General features: G+C 43.7%; 1 protein-coding gene across 1 annotated transcript; it reads left to right on the plus strand.

The window, feature by feature from the left end:
• The first annotated feature begins 453 nt into the window (after positions 1 to 453).
• Positions 454 to 20082, plus strand: LOC310946508 (uncharacterized protein). Its single transcript, XM_083912990.1, has 14 exons — positions 454 to 596; positions 11160 to 11368; positions 11690 to 11775; positions 11880 to 12019; positions 12095 to 12278; positions 13523 to 13637; positions 13768 to 15069; positions 15973 to 16239; positions 16360 to 16764; positions 16935 to 17096; positions 17179 to 17352; positions 17433 to 17514; positions 17633 to 17781; positions 17912 to 20082. Exons 1-14 carry the CDS (start codon positions 584 to 586, stop codon positions 18176 to 18178), a joined length of 3555 nt encoding a protein of 1184 aa, XP_083769116.1. The 5' UTR covers positions 454 to 583; the 3' UTR covers positions 18179 to 20082.
• The last annotated feature ends 1018 nt before the right edge of the window (positions 20083 to 21100 follow it).

Consider the following 21100-nt stretch of genomic DNA (forward strand, 5'->3'; position numbering starts at 1 on the left):
TCCCTCTCAACAAAAGGCCTGAAAACTGCCAAAAAATAATCTTACAAATGGCTCTGTGCACTTCTATGTGTATCCTATACACATATACGCCTGTAGGCCTGTTAAAATAAAATAAATAAGCTCAAATAAAAAATGCAGCAGGTAATGGGACCTTTAAAAACTAATGATATATGTAAAAATAAATTATTTGTACTACTACAGTACTTTAAAAAAGGTGTACAGGTAAAAACAGCAACTGAAGGACTAGAAGGCACCTTTAGGTTGTTGTCAGAAGCTAAATGTCGTGACTAATAATAATAATAATAATAATAATAATAATAATAATGCTCTTTCTTTCTTTGTCACTTTAAGTGTAATTCCAGCGTCTGGCCTCTAGATGTCGCTCATCACTGAGCCTCGGTCACGGTGCGCGCTCTGGTGAAAGTAAGTACACATGCACACACATCGAGGCGCGTTCACGAGAGCCACCCTGACCAACTTCCAGGGCAGCGGTGTTGAAGTTTAGCGGAAAAATAACACTTCGTAGACGGTTCAGACTCTCACCAAGCAAGGCACGGACACAAGCCAGAGCCGGGCAGCCACCATGGACGACTTAGGTAAGTTATGGTGTTTTAAAAAAACCCTTCAGCCTCGGTGAGGAGCGGGGAGCAGGGAGCAGGGTGGAGGGGTTAACGTGACGACGAGCTTTTTTATGTTGGGAAGATAAGTTTCTGCGTCACCTTACCCTGGAAATACCTGCTATTTCCTGCCAAAAACACGTAACATCACAGTAATGTTGAGTGAATGTTGTTCACATTTAACCCACTTTGATTTATGTACGTTAACTGAAGTTAACGGCTGGTCATCGTTAGCCGTTAACCTCCGTTTAAACGTCCCGTCTCTGTAGTAACGGTAATGCCTCTGGTGATAATAATAATAAAACGCTTTACTGCGCATTTAAACACACGTTTCTGTCGATGTGTGCGCCAGAAGGAGGAGATATTTGGCTGACATTTTGACACCGAACTTCAACATTACCTCCTCTCAACTTTTGCCCCCGGGCTACTCATTCCAGCTTTGAAGTGTGGAGTCAACAGGCCTCCTCCCCATTTAGACTGCTCGGTACACGGCACAACGTGAGCTCAGCCCCGGCTGGCTCTTACCTAAGGTGACCAGATTTCTGAGACACAATCCGGGGACATTTGTGGTTCAGAGGCGTAAAAACCTCCACAACATGACCTTTATTTAGTCAGTTTGATATTCAGCATTCATTTGATATTCAGAATAAATAACTATTGTGCTTTTAAACCATTTCATTGAGTTATGTCAACATAAAGACTGATACTCCATGTGTCACAAGGCTTGTTTTTGAATAATAAATATATATTTTTAGATTTTTTTATGATTTCTTTTTAATGATGTTTGACCTGGAGATGTCAAACCACTTGTGCAACATAAAGACTAATATTCCTCATGTGTCACAAAGCTTGTTTTTGAATAATAAATATATATTTTTTCAGATTTTTTTATTATTGTTTTAGGATTTTTGACCTGGAGATGTCAAAACCACTTGTGCAACATAAAGACTAATATTCCTGATGTATCACAAGGCTTGTTTTTGAATAATGTACATATATTTTTTAATGATTTCTTTACAATAATGAAATCTATTATGCTTCCTTATTTTTTGTCCTGGAGATGTCATGTGGCTTTGGCCTGTGAGTAGTAGGCTGCAACATTTAGATTTTTTTCATATATATATATATATATTACATTTTCAGATCTTTCAGTCACAGCAAACAGGGACGTCTGGTCACCCTAGTCTGAAAGAGCACACTGAACTGCCAGCCCTGCCTAATTACTGACCATACAATCTACTTTGTTTTCCTTTCTTTCAAATGTAAAGCCATGATACAGGAGACAAAGGTGTGATTATGATAGAGTGACCAGACGTCCCCGGACAGGGACCTGTCCTGGAAACGTCCCCGATTTTCACTGTGACTGAAAGATCCGAAAATGGAATATCGGAAAAAATGAAAACGTAAATGTTGCCCAAACGACACGTAGAGTTGCGCACTCTACTTGTAGTTAGACATCTCCAGGTCAAAAGATAAGGAAGCCTTATAGATTTTAGTTCTGTAAAAACATTACTCAAAAACAAGCCTTGTGATACATGAGGAATATTAGAAGAATAATAATCTGATTTTCAATATAGTATTTATGTGTAGATTTCACAAAAAAATGTGAAAAATGTGCCTTTTATCTGCCCTAATATCCAACACCAGAATTGACGACAATGAGCGACTCGCACTGACTACGTGGAGCTCCGTGCAGTCTATCAGCTCCATCTATTTTTTGTGCCTCATTAACCAGTCACCTCTTCAGTTCATTGACCCTCGACCTTTGGCACTGAACCTCTGAACTTCTAATTCTGGTTGTTATAGTTTTCCCCAGCTGGCCAGTCCACTTGACTATATTTACCTTAGTAATTCAGAATAAATCTCTTCTTAAGCCTTTGTCAGGTATCTGTAGGGACGATTCCATTGTGCTGATCTCCCAGAGAAGAAAGGCAGTACATTTGTGAATTGTTTAAGTGGAGAGACGACGGGCCACATTTTGAGTTTGGCCCGATGTGAGAATACCTCCAGGGCACTTTAGATGCTCTCGCTGCCATGGGCCACTGAAAGGGCCGATTGTTGGTGTAGAGGGAGCCTGCAGTCTCACTGAAGCAGCGTGAACAGCAGGCTGAAGGAGGGGGCGAGGCCGCTGAGGAATGTCGAACATCACTCCGTGTCAGGGTCCAAGGCCGAATACTCTCTGGGTCGTGACTCACCTCCTACCACCACTCTCAGCTCTGTGCACGCTGCCGCCGCCGGAGGGAGGACTGTCAGTTTCAGCCCGTCCTCAAAATGGGTCCTCTGGTAATTGCAAACACTTTTTCTAATTTTTCAAAACGTCTTGAGCTTTGGGGTCTGGTAACCTGACGATCACAGAACTGTGAAGTTAAATTGCAACTTTTATTGTCCACATCGTGAGGCAAACCCCTCCCATGTCCTCCCTAAATATGCAATAACAAGCCACGTAAAGGGTTTGTAAATACTTAATGACTGATGTTTATGGTCTAACAAGCCCCCACAGGTCCTTGTCATTATGACGGACAGGTCTACATAGTGCGTTTACATGCAGTTTAAAAACCAGATTATAATCGGTTTAAGGGCACACCCCGTTTTTTTAAACACCATGTAAACGCCAGACCCCCGGGTGAAATCGAGGTTGTCATACCGGTGTTAACAGACCTAGAGAACTCCCCGATTATTCACGCATGTAAACAGCATCCTCGGATTACTAGTTATGAGTTACTCAGTGATTTTCTCATTCAACCTCCTTTCATGTACGAGGGGAACTTCAATAACCTGATTATTCCCTTTACATTGGTAAGAATTCAGAAAATAAAATACACATTTGAGAAGATCTGGAATAGAGCTGTTTGGAAACCTGACCAGACTCCACTCTTCCCGTCTTCTTTCTACTGTGTATATTGATCTGCCCACGTTGCTTTAACACTCGAGGAAGGGAATTCCCTCTGGGCAGTGTGAACTCTCTTTTAGTTCCTCTGAGTCAGAGTTTTTCTCTGATCAGTACTTCACAGTCCAGGCCAGGTGGCAGCCAGGCCGAGCCTCACTGTCGTTACTGATGTGGCCACACGGGGACGGGTCCTCACCCAGATGTGGCCCTTAGACCACATGTTGTGCTCCTGGTTTTATGTTTGTGGGGTATGAAGCTAAACTCTGCTCTCTGTGAATTCCTCAGGATTGTGTGAGATTCAGGGAGACTGACCTCACTGGGCTGTGACTAATGTGAGAATACTGGTAACACTTTTAGTTGGGAAGTCCCATTAGCCATCCGCAGATTAGCCATTATTGAAACTAGAGTTTCACTGTTTGATTAATTTTATACACTGTTAAAGCCCGGTCTTGCAGAGGGGCCCACTGCCAAAATCTAGCATTTTCTAAAGTAATTGTGCATTAATTTAAGACTCAAGATGTCAAATGTCACTCCGTTATACAATGTGTGAAATGTTTATGCTGGGAGGCTCCATTTAAAGAAGAATAAAATAGAAAATAAAGTAATTGGTAAATGTTAGGGACATGATAAAGGAAAACTGTAAATATAAAAAGTAATGAAATATGATTTGTAGTATTACAGGGTATACAGATATTGCACACGTTGAAATTAAAAATACATATCTTTATTTGATATGACATAAAGCCTATGCTCTCTCCTGCACAGTAGCTAGTTATAGACTTGATAACTTTGTAATGCAACATGCAGAAATAGTCATCTTTTCTGTATGTAAGTAGGGTCACGTGGACTCGTATCTTTATTTCCTTTTAGCTGATCAAGTAAACCACTGAAGAGGGAACAGAAATTAGAATAGTGCACAGTAGTGAGCAGTGACCTGTGAATGTTCAAACAGTGTTCATTCTCGTAATCACCACAGTAGAGAAACAGGTAGTATTTATCAGGCTTCAAAACTGTGCGAGACGCTCTGTTTTGCAGACACACTGAGGCCCATGTGTATCTACGGGAGATAGCTATGTGGCCTAAAACAGACAGCAGCACCTGCTAAACATGCCTTTTCACACAGCAGTTAGATTTACTGTAATAGTCCCAGTTGATCACCTTGCGGATACACGTCTGACTTCCAGGCAGGAGTAAACGTTGGCTGTTGTAGAAGCAGCGTGGTCTTAAATGTTTACAGCGTTTGCAAAGCATACCAAAAGGTCTTAGAAGGTCTGAAGTGCTTTCAGTGTCCCGGTTTGTCTGCAGCGGAGTTAGTGTTACCAGACTAGCTTTCATCACCCCATGAGAGCTGCAAGGTTAGTGCATACCGCGCCTAACCAGCGGGCTCGCCTGCTAAGCTAGAGGGAAGCTCCTGACTGTAAATCAGTCTTGTTCCCGAGCTCCACACCCATCCTGTTCTGGATCTAGGGAAGAGAGAGCTGCATGGCTGACCTCATCGCTTAGGCAACAGACCCTGCCCCACATCCTGAGGAAACAGAGGAGAAAAACAATGAGCAGAGTCAGCGCTGGAGGCCAGCAAACACTGGTAGAGTGGGCAGCTGTGGGACTTCAGTGTACGCTGTGGCTGCCAGAACAGCATTTTCACTCTTACATACTGTTGTGACAAACTGTTGCTTAACTTGCTGCGCCTTTCACTCTCTTCCTCTTTTCATGCTGTTTTCACACCTTCTCTGGTCTCGGCCTTGTAACTTGGCCCAGAGAGCAGTGCTGATTATTTCCCTGACAGGTCTGCGTAATGTAGTAGGAATCCGAGTCCCTGTTGGAGTCTTCTAGCATGACTCAAGCTGGGGAGACCTGCGCGCATGTTCAAAGACGGGGGAGCTTCATGTCTGTGAGCAAGGCAGGATTATTTTATAAATACTTCAATTCTGCTGTCATTTAGTTTTAGTATTGTACCATGAAACTGCACTTTTGTTTTGCTATCAGGGCTGAAATCGAACCTTAAATCTGTACGCAGCACAGAGTGTTGAAAACTGTCAAGTACCAAAAGGTAATCAGCTCTAGTTTAGTGAATCATACCCAGAGAAGATGATTAATCACTTCATTGCTGTCAGAAGAATATTTTGCAACTGTTTTATTATAACTGATTAATCATTAATACATTTAACTTTTTCATGTCTTTATATATCAGGACAGCTGAAGAGTGACAGGAAACTCGGTAGAGAGAGAGAGAGAGAGAGGGAGTGACATGCAGCAAAGGGCAGCAGGTCGGAGGCGAACCCAGGGCTGCTGCGTTGAGACTTTTAGCCTCTGAATAAGGGGCACCTGCTCGAACCTAGCTCGAACTGAGCCACTTGGCGTCCCAATTTAAGTCATTTTTTAAGCAAAAACGCCATTCTCTGGTGCCAGCATTTCAAATTCTGAATATTTTTAATGTTTTCTTAGTCTTCTATGATGTACTTTTGTATTGTTAGTTGGACAAAACGGCAGTTTGAATATTTCACATTTTGATGTGCATTTCTTACTATTGTCTGACTCCAAATACAAATACAGTACAATCATCAGATTGGTGGATAATGACAATAATTATTTGTGTTGCAGCCTTGTTTGTTACAAGCCTGAGTGGATCGTGTAGACAAGCATTCTCCTCTGACAAAACACACGCTGCTCTGGTGTTTAAGAGACAAGACGGCCTTTCTTTGAGGGTCTTCCCCGTCCTACCCAATTACACTCTCTTATGGCACAAAAGAGGCCTACTCACTGACGTACGGTCCTCACACATGCATGGCTATGAATGTGTCCTCAGTGACTGGGTGTTACATCAGTCTTTAGACTTTCCCCTGTCCTGTGATTTACTGGTCTGTGGGGAAGTGCTTTTATTTTGGTCCAGCGTTCTCTCAAGGGGCGTGTCATCTTTCGTAGGGGCTGCTGAGCAGAGTATTTTTAGGTATGTTTATTTTGAAGCAATCACCCTAAGACGCTTCTGTCTTTCAGATGGTATGCTATTACACTCATTCATCCTTTGTCTGTATGGTTCTGTGTGTCCTACTGTACAAACCGGTGGCCATCTGTAAGCTGTAAGCCTTAACATTTAATTAAATATCTCTCTCTTGGTCCATCATTTAATCTGTTTGTTCTTGGTCCATATCATCTCATTCACTCACACTCTCAGTTTGTCTGTTCCTGGTTTCTACCCAGCCTCCCCTGCCTGTCTCACTGGCATCTCAACCTCCACCCCCTCTCCCTGGCCCCTGTCTGTCTTGTTTGATATAAATATCGTGTCGGGTTGGCCTGATGGGGTAGGGTTTCGGTGTGGGGCTGTGGCCAGTTCTGCTCTTTTGCTCCCTGGCTTTAAACAGGTGATCTGTGGACTCTGCTGGGCCATCACCGTTACCCACATGTTAATGGAAAAGATTTCACAGCCCTGCTTCCTCCCTCCGGCCTGCCTGCACTGTACTCCACTCGCTGTGGGAAATGGGCAGTGAAAACATTGACATCTCCCTTATCCTGGAATTCAAAGCATGCTGTAGTTAGTGGAATGGGTCCTGTAATTGTCAACACATTATTTTCATTTTCTGGCCGGACAGATGGTGTTTTGTATGAGCACATTCCTCACCGGCTCTCTACCTAAAATCCTGCGGTATTGGAGGAATGCGTGTTCTGCTTGAGTAGATTTTATAACAAAGCATCATTTTGTTTCCAGTTAAGACAGGTTGCATGTTAAATGATGTTTCGTTGGATTAGGGCAACCGTACCCTTCCCAGAGCTACCTTCCCCGTGTCCCCGCCTGATTGCTTTCTTTCTCGGACAGAGGAATGTGTGGAATTCCCCATGTACCTTCGTTCCCATCTGATAAACACTGCGGCACTGCGGCAGGGCCTAGGGTGGGTGGGAGGGTGCTGTGTGCACAGGCAGGACTGTGCATGTACCCACTGCCACAAGAATGTGTACAGTATCCACATAACTTGAGCGTTGTTTGTTGAACATAATGAACATTAGTTACCACAGTGTGACCACAGACGGTTCCCCTGACAGAGCGAGCCACGCTTATATTGTTTGACTGACGTTTGATGAATCAATCTTGTATTATTAGGCCCGGTCAGATCCTTCTTGAGGACAGCTTTATTCCCCCAGAACTTGTACAATGGACTATTGAGTCCACTGTGGGTCCTACCCCCTGTCTGAAATGGAAAAGATTAGCCTGTTACTTGGCTTACAGCGCACGTTTGCATTCTTAATGCTTCTAACTCTTCGTGGACCAAACTTGTCTGAGACTGAAGGCTTGTTGTCCGTCCTCATGCCAGACTCAATGCTGCCCTCCTCCGGGGGACACGAGGGAATGAAAGCGATTTCAGTAGCAATCTTTATTCTTTTATGACTTGCATTTAATGACATCAAAGAAAGTGTGTATTGCAGGCTGCTTTTTTGAAGACTACAAAAGGATGTGAGCTGGAAATTTCAAAGTTATACTTGAAACAGGTCTGACTGTGTTACAGGTCTTTCCTAATGCTCAGTATGAATGTGTCTTCATCCTGATATAGAAATAGCAGAATCCCGGCTGAGGCATCACCCACTGTGATTAGTTTCATCCATATTAGGGCTGTATTTAACAACCATTTTTTAAACAGGGGGGGTTGATTAATCGTTTCAGCTTTAAAGCTGTCAGGGACACTGAAAATGACACCAACTTTCACTGGGACTTTCCCATTTTTCTACACAGCAATCCACAGTCTACCAAAAGGGGTATTGGACCACACTGTAGGTGTTTGAATTGCCTTGTTGTTGAATTGTGCTATACAAATAAACTCGCCTTGCCTAACAAAGTGCTTCACATAAAACATTAAAAGCACTGGGTGAAATAACACATGAAACATATACATTTAAAAAGTATAAAATATTTAAAATGTCATTTTTCAAGCATAAAAGATGGTTATAGTTACAGAAGTCTTCAGTCTTACCTACCAAGGAATGAAAATGAGACATTATAGCTTAAACAGTGAATCTAAGTATGATGATGTCCCCTGTGGAGACCTACTCTGGAGTTTGCGGGCCTGTGCCTGAGTCACAGATGTGTAGCATCAGCAGGTGGTAGGGGGTTATAATGAGTGCAGAGACACTTTTATAGTACAAGTCTCAAAAACTTGGCTGTGTCTACAAGTGTTTTTGAAGGCTTCGGGCAGAACAGCTGTCCTCTCTGTCAGGGCCATGAAGAAATTTCTAGGAATACATTACCATAATTAGTTTTTCCTAAGGCTTTTTATTTTATTTAACAGCTTGTAAGATCTTTTAAGCTACAAGAGAAATGTAAATCTAAATACTGCACTGTATTTTATTTGGCTCACCTTTGTCCCGAAACCAGCTGTGGTATTTTTCTATGCGGAGGCTTTTGTTTTATGAGTGACAAAGTCAACTTTAGTAAGACCTTGTTCAGCATGTCAGCACCAGGTGCAGATTATTTTGAGCTGGTCAGGATATTTCGGCACATTTGCACAGACATAGGCTACTCGCTGAGCTTACAGCTTTAAATAGGCGTGCGCTCCCGTCAGGTTTATGTCAAACATCATGACTTAAACATTTCGCTTCGGGGCATGTTCTCCTTTTGGACCAAAGACTCAGATGAAGAGTGGTGGCACAGACATAAACTTATCCCGGCTCATCTGAGTTGAACACTCAAACTTGCGACAGACGTATGAAAAAAAAGCCACAATACTGTTGCAAATGCAGATTTCAGGATGAAAATGCACTTATTATAAATCGATTTTTGCTAATATGATTAAAGAGACACTGAAAGGGTATCATTATTGAAAGGTAGGGTTGTCATGACTCTCTAAATACACAATTGGATTAAATAATCAATTTAACTTTTCAGCATTTACGGCTATGACATTGTTGGTCAACCAAGTCTTCATTCATACGGATCAACAGGTCATTTTATACCGGCATAAACATTTTAAATTCACATAAAAAAGATGCTATCAAATGTCATATGGTCAAATTGAACTAATTCATTTAAAAATGGTGGAATCTCTACTCCTGCTTTTGATTTCAATAATTGAAACTGAAATCTCATTTAGATGGATTTTAGGTTTAAAACTGAAATTGTGACGCCCTTATTGAAAGGATACTTTCACCTCAAACCACTCCCCCGAGTCGACTCAAAGCATGTTGTCACTCCTTGACGCTCACACCATCTTAGTCTGTTGTGCCGTCTGCTTCACACACATGGAAGTTATTACGGATACAGCAGGTGGAAACAATAATGTGAGTACAAATACTGCCTCTTTAACTATTTTAATAGTTAGTTTGTGAAGTTGTTTGTATTCCTGGAATACTGGGAACTGCTTTCGTTATAAGATTGCATTGTGAACACTTTGTTGTTAGATCTTTTAATGATAACAAAGAGAAACTTATTTAGTCTATTCCAAGCCTGATATTCTGTATATATGTTTGTTTATGGTCACTTGACTGTGGATGGTATGAAGGAAGTGTCTGCCATTTCCACTGGTTAACAAGGTGGCCCTATGAGTAATCAACGGTGTACAGTTAGACTTGTCTAGTCCCACTATCAGCTTTTAAGGTTAAAGTAAAATATTGACTTTGCTGCTTCAGATAACAGAAAAATGTCTACAAGCAATCACTAATTTAATGTCCCACTTTCATTAGTTGTTTTTTTCTTTTTTTCTTTTTCAAAACATCAAGAATAAGATTCATTTTATTTGCAGACTTCTATCATGTCTCGAGTTTAAAAGTGCAGTGATTTCCTTGAAACGGACCGTAACGGTTCCAAGCCTCTGTAGTGTAACAGTATGCAGCCAGTGATTGCAGTCTATTCTGGACAGCCTGAGGATGGATGGCTTGTGTGATGTAAGCGTCTATTTTGCTCCTGCGTTCCAGTGAACACTCAACGGGGAAACGCTGGACCCCCTCAACCCTGGACTGGATTCAGAAACACTCTGTCCGTCTGCTTCTTTGTTCAGTTATCAGGCTGCCTTGTTAAGTTCACACATTGATTCTCATAAAACAGAGACGAAACAAAGACAAACATTCCTCACAGAGGTAAAAGAAACTGATTACGCTCATAGATAGGTAGCTGTCATTTTCAGCAGAGTTGTATTTATAGTGTGGACTGAAAAGTATGTTGGGGATTTCAGAGCTGTTTTATGAAGGCCTGATGGGTTAAGGTATAAAGTTGGCCTCAGTGATGTACTCTGCCATGCTGTGATGGTGACAGGGGTTAACCTTTCTGTTGAGTGATCTGCACTGAGGAAAAAGCTTTTTTTGGTGACAGATTGGAATGAGAGACTCGCTGCCTTTGTCTGTTTACAGCCTGACACCAGTGTCAGTAGTCGCCTCAGAGCACCCAGCAACCACAGTAAAGAATTATTTGGCCTCCAGCCGAACCGTGGTTGCCGGTCAAAATATCTTGCAAAAACAGTTCAGGAATTTGTCTCCAATGACATGAGGGTTTCCTGTGTTTGAGTTTTGATAAAGATTGTTATTGAAATGAAAGTAAGAAATGCAAAGATATTTATTTGACCAGCACCATTTTAATGTAGATCTAATGTGTGAGGTACAAGATTAGCTATAGGTGCACCCTGCGACTGAAATACAGTAAAACTTAACAAACTAACTAACTTAACTATCAAATCTTTCAGACGCGTTGCTGGCGGACCTGGAATCTACTACGTCCCACATCTCAAAGCGACCTGTGTTCTTGGCTGAAGAGACCCCCTACTCCATCCCCACCGGAGGACACTCCTACCAGGATGTGTCAGTTCCACCTCCAGTACCTCCTCCACCCTCAGCCGAGGCTCTGAACGGGTCCCTGATAGATCCGCCGGACTCCCACCACTCCTCTCAGCAGGTACTGTAGTCTTCTCTAGAGAGTGACCATGCAGAACTCTATGAGCTAATGTTTCTCTATGAAGTGACAAGCAGCTGTGTCAAAAGTAACACAGTGACACAGCACACATGGGATTAGGTAGATGTACAAAAGATAAAGGTAGAAAAAAGTATCATGTTTGTCTCTGCTTGGGATCACAATCCTCCGATATCAAATTAGTCAGAAAAGAAATATGTGCAGCAGGGATGTTCAGTCTTAGTCAGTTAACTGGATCCAGATGAATGTCAAATTGAAAGCCAAGTAATTCATCCTCAGTATGTCTGACTGACGTATCCTCTGCAGTCGTTAGGTTCAGCCCAGAAGAGCTCATGGTCCAGGGACAGTAACAGCTCTCCGTTGTCTCACATCGAAGAGGACCACGTCTACAGGTATCCTGCAGCACACTGTTGTGTATAAAGTTGAATGTATAATCTGTCATTTTCTTTTACCTGTAGCTGCTATAAGCAGTTGACTCTGTCTGTCTGCTCCTCAGTTTTCCAAACAAACAGAAGTCATCTGACTCGTCAACAGCAGCCATGACCTCTGCCATGGGCAGTAACCTCACAGAGCTCGACAGGCTCCTGCTGGAACTCAACGCAGTGCAACAGAGCTCTCCTTCATTCCCCACTACAGGTAAACACAGAGCTCTCAGCTTGATCAGTTCTCTTTGTGGTGAGCAGAATTAATTGTACTGTTGTATGTCCACAGAGGAGGCAGCTCCACCCTTACCATCCTGCAGCATCACCCACTACGAGAACGGCAACGCCCCTGACATCATGGTGAGCCCTCCCCCTCACGAGAAACCCAAGAGGAACGGAACGAGGCTGGAAGAGGCTCGACCCACTGTGGAGAGTCTGCTGGACGAGCTGGAGGGCTCAGTGCCCTCACCCAGGTACACAGTCTCTCCATTGCAGCGGGTCTCTAACTTAGCATGTATTCATATGAAATACAAAGGCTTCTCTGACTCGTGAGGCTGAAAAAGAAAAGAGGTGGTCTTGCATTGAGTACGCTTGTCCATACTGCATATCGTCCAACCACATCTGAAGGCACAAATGTTTAAAGCTGTGTCCAACTGGCACACTTGAAGGTGGGGTGGAAAGTACTCTGTATCAGCAGATATCCTGAGTTGAGGTTTCAGAATGTGTATTGGCAGCGAAAACGTTTGACTGCTGCCATCATTAAAGCCCCAGCACAGCAAGCGAACAGTAGGCCACTGGTGCTACCAGCCATCATCCTTTGTCTCCATCTTTTAATTTCTTCTTCTAAGGGCGCACTCACACTGTCCATTCGTACCATGCCCAAGCACAAATGACGGCTAAACTCTAGTCCGTTTGGCCAGTGAGAGTACAACTGTACCGTGTCCAGGCACGGCAGGCTTTCAAGCCACAGCCTGGTTGAGAGAGGCAGGCTTTTGTGAAGCATGAATGCACATGTACGAGGGCAAGCATGCGCACATGTACAAGCGCGCACATTTACAAGCACGAGCATGAGCATTTACGGCAGTCCTAAGATACGACTATTCCTTGTGACGGACATTTAAAAAGATGCGGCCAAACGGTTTGCGGTGGTCCGATGCGGAGGTGTTTACTGCATCTCTGATTTGGTCAGATGAAAATATTCAAAAGCATCAATGATGTCGATGTCTAAGCAAGAGGCAGTCGAGCAAAGGCCCGAATCATTTCCAGGAGGGCGGGCAGTCATGCTAAAGCACGGCACGGATCATCTGGACCAAGTGTGAGTGCGCCCTTCTATGCAAAAGACCATTAGAAAGCAGAGATTTACAGTAGCAGTTTCACCTTCTTGTTGGACATAATCTCAGTTCTGCCCACACAAAACAATATAAACAGGTTTACGGTGGCATGAGAGGGTTGGTAGTTTGTTTGTCTCCCTGATGTTTTTGGATTAGGAGCATGGAGCACCTACTTACCACCTCAAAACATACCTGCTTTGTGGCAGGCAGCCTTTCAGCTGTTGTCTTAGCTCAGTGTCCACTTGCAACTTTTAATAGAGGATGAGGTAATACAACACCTGTTGAAGCTGATTCAGCTTGGTCTGTAACTATCATGAGTTCTGCTGTTAATAAGGCCTCCGTGTTTGCATGTAATTACAAATCATGTTATTCTTTGTATTTTCCAGCTCCTCTGCTCGCCATAGTGATTTGGACTCACCCTCTCAGCAGCAAGCCAGAATTTCAGCTTCCTGTGCCACAAGAGAGCTTGATGAGCTGATGGCGTCTTTGTCTGACTTCAAGGTACAGAGCAGCACGAGCGAATACAGGAAGTGCTTTATTTCATAAACAAAACACAAGCTTCTCCTGTCATATTCCTGATAATTTCTCTGTCCTCTTCTTCTTCTCTTGCTTATGTTTTCCTATCCTCCAGCCCAGTTCTTTGGGCTCTCTGCTGGATCCGGCTGGAGCCTCTTCCAGCTCTCCTCATCCTCCAGTCTCTTCCTCCATCACCCCGGTGGCTTCTCCTTTCCTTAGTCTGTCCCACTCATCTGCCTGTGCCTCTCCTTTTTTCTCTTTGCCTGCGGGTCTAGAGCTGCACATAGACGAGGATGGAGGAGACGGTGGCATGTCGATGCCCCATGTGAACCGTCTCTGTCCCCACAGTCCTATATCCTCACTTTCTGCAGCCAGTGACCTAGAACTGGACTCTGTCATAGATGTCTCTGCTACTATGCTCTCATCCCAAACCAAGTCTCTGCTAGTACTCTCTCAAGCCGCGTCCTCTAACTCCAGCCTTATGAGAAATAGCCCAAGTCCTTCCAATACCACCACAACCCCCTCACTTACCTCAGTTAACACTGTCCTTGACCACAAGTCCTCCAAGTCTCCTAGTCCATCTGTAGAGCGAGTCTCACCCTCTGATACTGACGGTATATCCCCCTGTGCTCCTGAGACTATATGCACAGAGTCTGTTCCTTTTCATGATCTCGTTTTGAAATTCTCCGCTCCTCCGCCTCCTCTTAAAAACCTCACCCCTCCTCTCTCAGCTCCAAAGACTCCTTCACCCATCCCTGCTGCTGTTTCTTTATCTCCACCCTCTCTACATGCTTCCTCAAAAACATCCTCACCATCTCCAGTCTCTGCATTTATGGTCCCCTCTCCACTGGCCTTCACTAGCCCCAGCAGACCGCTGTTGGAGTCGGCACCCACGGCCCAGACAGCCAGCCCCTTCACTGTACGGCAACCCCCCATGGTGGAGCCCACCCTGGACGAGGCTCTCGACAAGCTGCTAGCAATGAGTTTTGAACAGAATCACACAGCACATATGGAGGAACCACAGCTGAAGATGGCGGCACACTGTCTCGGCACAGGGATGCAGGAGGTGCACGAGGAGCTTGTGCTGCCAATGGACAGAAACAGTGTGCAGCCCGACACGTTCACCAGCGCCACCAACACCATCACGGACGGCTCATTGGACGGAGGCACTGATGGGAATGGAGATCTGGACTGGGCCGATGAGGAGCTGTCCATGTCCTTCCATGACGGACTGGATGGCACGTTGACGCCTTACACCGAGAGGCCCTACACAGATGGCAGCATGACCCCGCTGACAGAGGCCAGCTGGATGGATGAGTCCATGACCCCGTCTTCATGCCCCGGGACCCCTGACGTTGCCCTCGACCTGCCCCTGCTTCAGACTCCCAATATGGACAGAGTCTCTGCTTCCGGACATGTATGCATCTCCACGCCTGCTTGACACATGGGCTTTTTTTTTTGCTCTCATTGTTTTGCTCTTGCTTATAAGACTGATGCGTCTACACTAGCTAGCCTCTGCTTTGAGGGATGATTCTCATATTTCTTTTTGAAAAGCGGAAACACGATCACAAATGAAGTATAATTAAGAATAATAAACCCACAATGTAATTTTAACAGAGATAAGACAGGGATTGTTTTGTTAGCTTTCAATATCATCTCTCAAATCTTGGTTATCAAGTAGGGCCGAAACAATAAGTTAAATAATTTATAAGTAGATTGACTTAAAATGAATCAACAGTATGAAAGTTGTTGATTTTCTGTCTTTCATTTATATTATTTTAAGTTGAATATCTTTGGTTTGTTCACATAAAACAGAGCAGTCTTTCAGTATTTACTAAAGAGAAAAACTATCTAAATAATGAATTCAAAAATAATCTTGAATCTCAGAAAGGGAGAGATGCTGTTCGTGATCAGGAGTTTTTGCTTTGATACTGCATTTCTAAATAACTCACTGATTGACAGAACCAGTACTCAGCATGGCACATGTAAACCACAATCCTCCTTACCTGTAGCACCAGTTTGTGTGAAGGACCCTAATGCGACCTGCGGTGTGAAGTTGGTGTGGTTGTTTGGGACACTAGGAATGGTGGGAGGCAGATTGATGGGTCTGGTGTTTGAGTGTTGAAGGCACCTGTCAGAAGCATGCAAGAAGTGCATGAAGTGTGACTCTGAGCCCACTGACCACAGCATCCTGGCCTGCCAGTGATTTTAAAACTCAGACTGCGTGACTCACCTGCTGCCTCAGAGCTCTGCTGTAACCGCTTCAGCCTGGTTATGTTTGGCGTGGACATATGATGAGACGCTCACCATTCCCTCTTAGATAAAATCAGTGATTAGGCGCACCAAGGAGACTCCCAACGTGCACCCCATGTTCCGAGATGGTCACCTGCGCAGGAAGATGGGACCCATCATTGTAAACAAGAACACTTCTCAGGACCGCCTCATAGAGGAGCTTCAGGGCAAGTTCGGGATCGGCCGCTCGGAGCGGCGGCGTAAACAGTCCGATGAATGGCTGACCGAGGGCGTCATCGTCACTTCCAAACCTCAGCGTTTCCGTCCCGATGGGACTGGCAGTGAGGTCGACAAGGTTGGCTTCAGTGTGCTCAACAATTATCCCCATTTTTTATTACCCCAGTTACTTCACTTTTAGTTTTCTACACACTTTGCTCTCTGTTGTCCCTCTTTTCTGTTTTTCTTCCTCTTTTAGATCATAATTCCCCCAGAGTCGCCTGTCCCTGTGAGGAAGGTGCTCCCACCTCTCTCTCCCCCCGCCCCTCGTCGCCCTCCAGTTATCGAAGAACCTAAGCGAGTGCTCCCAACACACCAGCCCCCTATCCCTACACCGCCACCTCTCCCTCCACCTCCCTCTTCCCCTCAACAACCTCACCGCTTCCAGGAGCCAGTTCCCGCTCCGCCTCGCCAGATCATAATAACCACACCTCCACCAGCCCCAATTCAGGAAGCTCCTGCCCCCAAACCAGAGCCCCCACCTCGTGTTCTTAAAACCCCAACCCGCCCTCCACCAGTGGAGCCAGTGACACTGATTGCACCAAAAGTCTTGGTGTCAGTAGGCTGCCAAACAGAGTATGACCCAATCTTCCCATCAATGCAGGCATGAACCCCTGTCTCTTACCCCTTCTTCTTTTTCACACGTTTTCATTTTTTAATCTAAGTAACCTCAAACTTGGAACGTTGCTTACTGAGTTAATTTGAATTATTATATTTGTGTGTGTCAGGCACATCTTCATCCACTTAACTGTTTTCATAATTTAACCACTTCAGATTATGGCCCAAGGGAAGGGCGGCGGCCCTGGTGGGCCTCCGACACAGGTCAACAAGCTGGACAACATGCTCGGTAGCCTGCAGTCTGACCTCAACAAACTGGGAGTGCAGACTGTAGCTAAAGGAGTCTGCGGAGCCTGCTGTAAACCCATTGTGGGGCAGGTGAGGTACTTTTTTAAAGCTGATACATCATTCTTATCATTTTTAGAGTTTGCATACTTGATCCGCTTTCCTGTTTGTCTAGGTGGTGACTGCCATGGGCCGCACATGGCACCCTGAACACTTTGTGTGCACACACTGTCAAGAGGAGATCGGCTCCAGGAACTTCTTTGAGCGCGAAGGACAGCCGTACTGTGAGACGGATTACCACAACTTGTTTTCCCCACGGTGCTACTACTGCAACGGGCCCATACTGGATGTGAGTCACTGCTGTTTTCATACGTGCTCATGTCTGTCGGTTACAGTCGGCCAACAACACGTTTTCTTATGCCTGTTCAGAAAGTTGTGACGGCGCTGGATCGGACATGGCACCCTGAACACTTCTTCTGCGCTCAGTGTGGATCCTTCTTTGGCCCAGAGGGTATGGTGTTTTCTTGTATTGAATTGTTACTCTGACTGTTACACTTACTGTCCATTCATAGTTTCTGTTTGCATTCTGTTGTAATTGATTGAAATCTATTTCTGTTATTCCCGTGAAGGCTTTCATGAAAAGGACGGTAAAGCCTTTTGCCGGAAAGATTACTTTGACATGTTTGCACCAAAATGTGGCGGCTGTGCCAGAGCCATTTTGGAGAACTACATCTCAGCACTGAGCAGCCTTTGGCATCCTGAGTGTTTTGTGTGCAGGGTCTGTATCTCACATTTCTGTCATTATGGTGTTTTTATTTTCTTAATGCCCCTGGGTGCCTCTGTAAGACATTGTAATAAGAACAATAGTATCAGAATAACAGCACTTCCTCTCTTGTCTCTGTTCACAGGAGTGCTTCACCCCGTTTGTGAATGGAAGTTTCTTTGAGCACGATGGCCAGCCCTACTGTGAAGTGCACTACCACGAGCGCCGCGGCTCCCTCTGCTCCGGCTGTCAGAAGCCCATCACGGGACGCTGTATCACCGCCATGGCCAAGAAGTTCCACCCAGAGCATTTTGTCTGTGCCTTCTGCCTGAAACAACTCAACAAAGGCACCTTCAAAGAACAAAACGACAAACCCTACTGCCACGGCTGCTTCGTCAAGCTGTTCAGTTAGGAAGTTAGGGAGAGCTTTTAAGAGTCATGGGTCGGGGCTTAGATACGTGTCTAAATCACCTTTGGCACAGGTAGGGTGGGGACGGGACTAATTGTGTTTGTATCAAAGAAGGTTGTTTGTATTCTGATGGAGACGTTGGACGTGTGTATGGATTGGGTATGTGCATGTGGTTGAAGCAGCATACTGTCTCCGCCAAACTAAAATACTTTTAACTTTTCCTTCAGATATTTGGAAAAATGTCCCTATATTCAAACTGACAGTTATGCATTTTTTAAAAAGTCTTTTAGGTTGTGAGTGGGTCAGTGGGCCCAGGTGTGACGCAGATATACTCAAAAGGTGACATTACGCGGATTTTTCAAATCACTGATTACGTTTTTTTTTTATTAATCCCCCGAAATGTGTCGGATATCTTCAACAGGCAAATTCTCCTTTCCTGTAATTCTCGCGTAGTCGTGTTTTCAAATCGCTTTTATCATGTTATGGTGGTGAAATCTTACTGAACACTGTAGAAATCCATGAAATACTCGCATGCACGTTTTACATTGTTGCTCACTGGTTGAGCACGTCATTTTAGAAACCATGAAACCGTACAGCAGGGAGCAGGTGACCTGTTGTTTTGTAACATTACGGTATACGCTGTTTTCACAGATGAGGGTAGACGCCCTTTTCCTCCCACGGTGTAAGTTGGACAGAGCAGATGGATACATCCAAGATATCACTGTAGAAATGACTGGAAATGGACTTCATCAGCATTCACAAGTATTTTGTATGTGTGAAATGGATTTTAGTGTCTTTACACTTTTACAGACGCAAGAAAACACCCGTATGTATAAACACAGAATGTTACAAAGCAGAGATTGAACCGCGCGAGTGTCGAGCACACCTGTTTTTAGCCAAAGGCGAGCCATACGTGAATGACTATTTTCATCGTGATTGTCAATGAAGAAATGCAAGATGTAGCCGTCCACCAGTAGCAGGAGTGTTCACTCTGCGACACATATGTTTGAACCAACCTCATGTTTTTGTGCTGCCAAATCATTCCTTGTATTTTCACAGAAGAAAAGAGAAGAAATAATCTAAAAACAGATTGTTGCAGTGAAGTAGAATCACACAAAGATGTGGGGAGTATATTGAGCCTCTCTTACACTACACCTTGAGAAGTTTTTTTTGTAAATATCCAATGCAGCTACGTCGTACGCATACACATGTGTTTCATAACCACTCATTCGAAGAGGGAGAGGGCTGGAGGGAAGGCAGAGCAGAGATACTTTGATATCGGTGTCATCACTGTATTGAGGAGCTGATGAATGTTGAGAAAGAAGTACACAACACACGGACATTTGCCTGTGATATTCCAATGACTCTATGCAACAGTGGGTTAACAACTCTGTATTTCAGCACCAGCTCGTATTTCTGAAATATCAGGTTGTCTGGGCCGTATCAGTAAAACGTCTAAAAACACTGGCAAATTCAGCAACATACTGATAACAGGTCAATAGTCCACAGTTATGTTTTCATGCTTTTAGTCTGTGAGTCCACTGAAAAACGTCGGCTGTAGAAACATGAGCCTGGTGGTCTGTCGATGACTCATTTCCCTCAGCATCTGAGTAGCATCTACTGTAGGACCATCAGGGCGGGTCTGAACGCGTAATCATGACGTGCAGCAGATGTGTCGGGCCTTTTGTCTTGTTCAGGGAATTTCTCGAGCCTTAAATCTTTTCTCACTCTATTTAAGATATTCACGTAATACTTGTCTTTTGGAATCATTTTAGTAGAGTGTTATTTAACCAAAGCCATACCTTCTTTGAATTGTTTTTGTGTCTTTGTTTCACTTTTTTCCTTTTCACTGCGAACGTCAGTAGTTATGAATAGTGAGATTCCTCATTTCTCGCCTGATTACGCAAATAAATTCTGTTTTGGTATTAAAAGTGTTACGCAAGGGCTTCATTTGTGCTTTCACACGGTGACTCAGTTTTAAATTTGAGCTCAAGGAAACACCTCGGAAAAACAAACCGTACAATTCCTCCTTCCAACTCGAATATTAAAGGAGAGAATAAAATCTATTTTGACGGCTGAACCCTTATATTGTGTCAGGGTCAAGTTTATAAAGTATTTACTTTTTTAGATCAGAACCAGGCTTCATAATGTCCTCAGAACCAGCCATTTTATTTATTTTTTTCAACATTTAAGTGAATTGTAATGGTCTCACACACGCACGCACGCACACACGCACGCACACACACACACACACACGCACGCACGCGCGCGCGCGCGCACGCACGCACGCACGCACACACACACACACACACACACACGGGCCATGTTGTCATGGTTCAGTTTGAAAGAGAGAAACTTGCTCTTGTTCATGATTAATTTGAATTTTCTATCTTGAGCAAATTAAAGTTTGTTTTTAAAAAAAACAAAACTTTTTTACATTTTACCCATACATAAATCTATACGGGCCGTTACACCACAGATGTCATTATTGCTAAAAAAAAAAATTACTGAGATTTAATTTTTATTCATTTATTTTAGGTGTGTTGTAATATTACTTTATCATAGCCAGATAACATAATTAACTTATTAGATTTCCTTTAAAGAAGACCATGGGTAAAGTTGAAACATTTTAAAAATAGAAAACGAGTAGTATACTTTAAGATGAGAGGTCCATGGGGTCAAAAAATAACATTTAAAACAGTGTTTTCGTGTATATGGATGCATAGTAAGTTAACTGTGAGGGGAAAAAACAATATTGGATGATAATCATTGTTTTTTAGTTAAATCACGGGTCAAATTTGAGCCGCTAACATCAAAATTGTCGGCAGCTTTCTAACACATTAAAAGGGTTAAACTCTACAAACATGTAGAAACTCATACAGCCCCAACATTAAAACTTTAAAAAAAACTTTAGATAGTAAACCA

This window comes from Echiichthys vipera (genome assembly GCF_963691815.1).
Source record: "Echiichthys vipera genome assembly, chromosome: 4".
In the NCBI taxonomy this organism is placed as follows: domain Eukaryota; kingdom Metazoa; phylum Chordata; class Actinopteri; order Perciformes; family Trachinidae; genus Echiichthys; species Echiichthys vipera.

Bases quoted from the DNA above. Each gene is read 5' to 3' on its own strand.
- LOC310946508 (XM_083912990.1), top strand. The intron at 11,776-11,879 runs GTATCCTGCAGC...TCTGCTCCTCAG, and splicing joins GAAGAGGACCACGTCTACAG to TTTTCCAAACAAACAGAAGT. The intron at 16,765-16,934 runs GCATGAACCCCT...TAACCACTTCAG, and splicing joins CAATCTTCCCATCAATGCAG to ATTATGGCCCAAGGGAAGGG.